The sequence below is a fragment of the Thunnus maccoyii genome, chromosome 18 (genome assembly GCF_910596095.1).
Source record: "Thunnus maccoyii chromosome 18, fThuMac1.1, whole genome shotgun sequence".
Classification (NCBI taxonomy): Eukaryota; Metazoa; Chordata; class Actinopteri; order Scombriformes; family Scombridae; genus Thunnus; species Thunnus maccoyii.
This window is the reverse complement of record NC_056550.1, coordinates 8,176,631-8,182,857: the sequence shown is the minus strand read 5'-3', so window position 1 is coordinate 8,182,857 and position 6,227 is coordinate 8,176,631. Positions and strand designations below refer to the sequence as shown.

The window sequence follows — 6,227 nt, the reverse complement described above, 5'->3', positions numbered from 1 at the left end:
TTTCTTTTTCTTTATTTCCCATGCAGATAACCATCTAATTGACATTTGTATATTTATTACATGAATAAAAAAGTAATGAAATGGCCAGCTTCACTATTTACTGTAGCTGTTTCAGAATACAGTACAGCTGTTTGAAACGCTGTTGACGCCTTCCTAACTCATTTTAAGACGAGAGAGATAGAGAGAGATAGAGATAGAGAGAGAGAGAGAGAGAGTAGCAGTGGTCAAGCGAGCTAGAGAATGGATGAGGAGAGCGAGTGGTGGTAGCGTGAAAGCTGGTGAATGAGGAGAAGAAAATTTTATTTTCTGATTGTAAACACACCCACACCCAGCACCTCCGTACGCCTGATAATGGTGCAGCAGCCACTAATTACAATACCATATGTGTATCATGAAAGTAAGGTAAAAAATAACAATAGTTAGCGTAATTTTAATTTTCCCCCCCATGTTTTCATGTATCAAAATACTCAAAATGAACACTGTAAGCAGACTATTGATTACTATAAGCAAATTATTTTTAACAGCATTTGTATAGGAATGATTCTGTCCTGAGCTTTTTGATCACGGTTGATCACTGTAACCGTGATTATATAAGCAGTTTCCACTGTATAATGTTAGTGTTATATAGCCTATCCTCTTATCTTTTCCCAAGCGGTAACCTCTGGGGCTGTAAAATGAAGCCAATGCGGAAGTGCCAAAAACTGCAGTTCCTTGAATGGTCACTTGAGGCTGGCTCCAAAAGCAAGTCGTTCTCCATAGACCCCCATGTTAAAATGCCCAACTTTACAGCAGAAATAAACATGTTTACAGCCTGGTGCAAAAACGGTTTAGGTCTCTATAGCTAATTTCCCCTTTCATGACAACTGTACCGGGGGCGAATTTTTTATAACTCACCCGTTTAGGTTTTATTAAGCCGTAAAGTTATGCATAATGAAGGACATGGCTGCTTTGAGTGACAGGTCCGCCAGCCGCTAGGTGGCTTGTTTCAGCCATTCAGCCCACCTCTTTGCCCATTTTTGATTGGCTGGGAGTTAGGCAGCGTCATGCACTGCCAAGATGGTTACGGCCGGAGCGGCTCGCTTTGAGCTTCAAAACCGCTCCTCAGAAACCAACGGGTGACGTCACGGTAACTACGTCCATATTTTTATACAGTCTATGTCTTTTCCTCACTTAAACCTAAAGTTAGCTAACGTTAAGCAAGTAACAAACAAGTAACAACTTGATAGAGAGAGAGAGTTCCGAGAGCAGCTGCACCAAAAATGAGCTCCTAACAGTCCTTCAACTTTTGATGAAAGAACTGAAACAAAACACCGAAATAATTTGATAAATAGGTACCTAAAGGTACATAGAGGATACTGGCAGCAGGACATCTCTAAATCTCAAGATTTTGAAGAGAAAAAAAAGAGAAAAAGAAGGAGGAAAACTACAGGCTAAAGCTAGTTGACCAACTGACAGTTTGGATCTGCCTCAGTGGACCTCTCTACAACTGGAATAAGTCTGTGAAACAAAGGACTGGTAGGCCTTCCATCCAGTTTTTTTGGAAAACTGAGACCTTTTCTGTGGAAAGAAGAATGTTGCCTTTCTATGCCTGTCTAAAATAGTATTTTAAAACATATTACTAAAGTTAAGAGCTAAAATAAAGAGCTAGCTAGCAGTGACAGTTGATATCATCGGTCGCCATGGAGACCACCACATACACAACAGAATGCAGAGAAATAGAATATCCTGCTAAGTGTAAAAGTGTATACGCCAAGAACAAGCACAAAGAAAAGACCCTACAAGAAAACCCTGAGTGCCTGTATGCAGATTACATCCTGCTCAATGGCAAGAAAACCCTAACCCTAACCCTAACCCTAAAAACAACCTGATCTTCCACACCAAACATCCAGAGCTGTGGAAAAATGCTGTCTGTAACAACTACCAGCACACCTTCAAAGAGGGAATTGGCTGTGGTGGCAGAGTGACCATCTGTCAGGATGAGAGTCTGGACACTGAGAACCCTATATTGACTCTAACTTACTATAAAACCAAAGGAACGGTGCTGGTCCAGGGAAACCAGACCAGTCTCAACCTGTTTGAGAAGATGTTTCACCAGCTGAAAACAGAAGTAGACATCAATAGATCCAGCTCAGTTATGGACCCAGAAGACACCATCAACCCAGCAGACACAGAGGAGTCAGAACAAGAGGAGGAGAGAGAACCAGAGCAGAAAGACCCTAACTGCACTCACCCCTCAACCCTGACTGAGAAACTGAGAGAAAGCCTGTCTTCACTGGATCTGGACTACACTGAGTTCAGAGAGCTGATACTGACCAGGCTCACAGAACTCAACAACATCCAGCAACTGAGGAAAGGGCTCCAACAGACAAAAGAAGACCATCAAAAGAGCATCGATGATCTCAGACAGACCACCTACACCCTACAAGAGGAGAACACCAGTCTGCGGGCCCAGATGGCCAAAATGAAAGAGGACACAGAGAGCAGAGAGAGGAGCCTCAGGAGACAGTTGGAACACATGAGGATCCAGGTACAGGACAAGAGCCCCTGCACTCCTCTCTGCTATTCCTCAGCCCATATCCAAGATTATACCACTGGCTCACTGACACAGCTCTCTACCCCCACCCTTAACCCAGAGACACAGCCTCCCAACGCCACCCCCACCCCTGAGCCCTCAGCCTTGGCTGAAGATGGCCAAACACCCTTTCCCACAGCCACTTTCCCAGACATAGACCCCCTCCCTGCTGGCCAGGCTGACCCCTCCTCTACACCTTCACCCACTGTAGCAGCCAAGCCAGAGCCAGAGGTGGTGCTACTAATGGACTCAAATGGGAAGTATGTGGAACCCAGACACCTCTTCCCTGGCCAACGTATTGTATTCAAGCGCTGCAGGAACACTGGGCATGCGTTGGAGCTGCTACAATGAGACTCCCTTGGCTGTCCCGAGATCATCGTTGTCCACACAGGCACAAACGACCTGCGCCTCCAACACCGAGACACAGCCCAGGCAGTCACTAAGGTGGCAGAGAAAGCCTGCAGAGTGTTTCCAGAGTCAAGGGTGGTGATCTCCACCCTCTTGCCCCGTACAGACACCCCACCTCATGTCATACATGACATTAACATGGAGATCACCTGGAACTGTTCCAGCCTCCACCTGGCACACCATACCCCCATCGGCATCTGGCACCTATATGACAGGCTGCACCTCGACAGAGACAGAGTCAGAGTCAGAGTATTTGCCAAAACTCTCAAGGATGTTGCCCTCGGAAGAAACCCTGACTCCACCACCACAGCAGGTCACTATAGGACCTCCAAACACCCAAGAAACACACCGTCACAACCCAGCCCTCGTCACCCTGCTCCACCTCACCATCCCGACCTACAGCCTCCTGCACCCCACATCCAGAGAGCTCCACCTCACCGTCCCCACCCACAGCCTCCTGCACCCTACATCCAGAGAGCTCCACCTCACCGTCCCCACCCACAGCCTCCTGAACCCCACACCCAGAGAGCTCCACCTCACCGTCCCCACCTACAGCCTCACGCACCCCACACCCAAAGAGCTCCTCCTATCAACAGAGCCCCCCCCTTAACAACAGATGACCTATGCTGCTGCTCTGGCCAGACCAGCTCCTCAGCCTGCACCCCAACACGTCTCAGAGCTGGAGGAGATCAAGCAGATGCTACAGAGTCTGTGCAGGGGACTACTAGTAAGCTAGATATAACATCAGTCATCCATCATATTGGTAGGACTCCCAAATAGATTTCATGGTCTTATATTAACATAGTGTGGTTCAATCTCAATTTTTCTTTTCTTTCTTTTTTCTTTTCACATATTTATTTGTAAAAAAATCTCTTACTATTTTACAATTTACAATTTTTCAAATTAAACAAATACTAATTTCATAAGAAAATACTGAATACATTAGATAATTAATGTAATTAATATGAATATATTTCACTCTAATAGGTTCTACAAGGTCACTTGTGTAAAAGTTATTTCTGTGTTTGTTTTATTTTATAGAGTCTAACTCCTTCTGGGACCAGTGGAACTCTGTCTGTCAGTCTGAGCCTGAGGAGCTGGTCATACAAGACGGAGACATACAGACTCAACATTTCCACACCTTATTTGGGCCAAAACCACCAGGAACTGACTTACAAAACAAACAAATACTGGAAAAACTACTAAATATGGAATTGATATTCAAAGACCACCAGAACCCCCTAGATTTCCCCATTACTATGAACCATTTGAAAACAAAATTTAAGACCCTCAAAAACAAAAAAGCATGTGGGCCTGATGGGATACTAAACGAAATGCTGAAATACAGCACAGAAAAATTCCAATTGACTATTCTAAAATTATTCAACTTAATTCTGAATGTGGGATATTTTCCTGAGAGTTGGAATAATGGTCTTATTACACCTATATTTAAAAGTGGAGACAGATTTGACCCTCAAAATTACAGAGGGATATGTGTCAGCAGCTGTATGGGCAAGCTGCTCTGCAGCATCATCAACTCCCGTATAGTTGAGTTCCTCGATGAGCACAATGTCCTGCATAAAAGTCAGATTGGATTCATGCCTCACCATCACACATCTGACCATATCTTCACCCTCACCACTCTCATTAACACAAATGTGCACCAAAATAAAAATAAAATTTATTCATGTTTTGTATATTTCAAAAAGGCCTTCGATTGTATTTGGCATGAAGGGCTCTTTTATGGATTATTAGAGAGTGGCTTAGGGGGTAAAACCTATGATCCAATTAAATCAATGTATTTGAATAACAGATGAGCAATTAAAATTGGAAACAAAAGAACCAGTTACTTCAAACAGTACCGTGGGGTGAAACAGGACTGAAGTTTGAGCCCAACCCTTTTTAACATATATATAAATAAATTTGCAGAACAACTGCAAATATCCACAGCTCCTGGTGTGACCCTGCAGGACACAGAGGTCAAATGTCTGATGTTTGCTGACGACCTGGTTCTCCTGTCTCCCTCCAGAGAGGGCTTACAGCAGAGCCTGGACATCCTCCACATGTTCAGTCAAATATGGGCCCTAACTGTAAATATGAATAAGACCAAAATATTGACTTTCCAAAAAAGATTCAACTCCCAGAAAAATAAATTCACATTAGGAAATATAGAAATTGAGCATACAAAACATTATACATATTTAGGCTTGAATATCAGTTCCGCTGGACATTTTGGCCTGGCTGTGAATGAGCTGAAGGAGAAGGCAAGAAGGGCTTTTTACACCATCAAAAGAAAAATACCAATTGACCTTCCAATTAGGGCCTGGCTCAAAATTCTAAATTCAGTAATAGAGCCAATAATGTTATATGGTAGTGAAGTGTGGGGTCCACTTACCAGCCAAGACCTCTCAAAATGGAAAAGACACCCACTGGAAGCCCTGCATGCAGAACTGTGCAAAAACATACTGAGAGTCCACAGACACACAGCCAATAATGCATGCAGGGCAGAACTTGGTCAATACCCTTTAATAATTATAAATTCAGAAGCGAGCCAACAAATTTTATAAACACCTCCAATCTAGCGACCCCCAGTCCTTCCAATACAAAGCCCCTCAGTGCCACGAGTTGAACAAAGATCAGAGTCCCCTCTGCCAGCTGCTGCTGAAGCTCTGCCCACACACACCAAAAACAATCTTGCCCAACCAAATCATCTCAAAACAAAAAGAAAATTATATCAAATATTGGAACAAAACCACAAAATCACAAAGTAAATTAGAATTGTATTTGACCCTAAATAGAGTGTACATGGTGGCAGAGTACCTAACCACCATGACTGATAGAAAACTGAGAAAAACGCTGACAATGTACAGACTGAGTGGACACAGCCTGGCCACAGAAACAGGCCGTCACAGGCAGAACAGGCTCCCTAGGGAGGCCAGACTGTGTTCACTTTGTCATAAAGGAGAAGTTGAGACAGAATCTGACTTCCTATTATACTGTGACAAATATCAAGATTTGAGAGAAGTTTTCTTTGAAAAAATAAATCATATATATCCTGAATTTATCCACCTCCCTGATCTTCAGAAACTGTCCTATCTATGTGGGGAGAAAAGTCAATGTGCAGTAATAGCTGCAAAATATATTAAGTCTAAGGCTCTGTAGTATGTTTCTGTGTGATTACATCTGTAAAAATGCCTTTTATTATATTGTATTAATATTATAGTTTATATTTACATATTATTGTATA

General features: G+C 43.1%; 1 protein-coding gene across 1 annotated transcript; it reads left to right on the top strand.

Moving 5' to 3' along the window:
- Window positions 1-1,161: 1,161 nt before the first annotated feature.
- Window positions 1,162-6,123, top strand: LOC121883975. The gene is made up of 2 exons (XM_042392431.1): window positions 1,162-3,707; window positions 4,022-6,123. The coding sequence occupies exon 1, from the start codon at window positions 2,084-2,086 to the stop codon at window positions 2,921-2,923; it is 840 nt and encodes a 279-aa protein (XP_042248365.1). The 5' UTR covers window positions 1,162-2,083; the 3' UTR covers window positions 2,924-3,707; window positions 4,022-6,123.
- The last annotated feature ends 104 nt before the right edge of the window (window positions 6,124-6,227 follow it).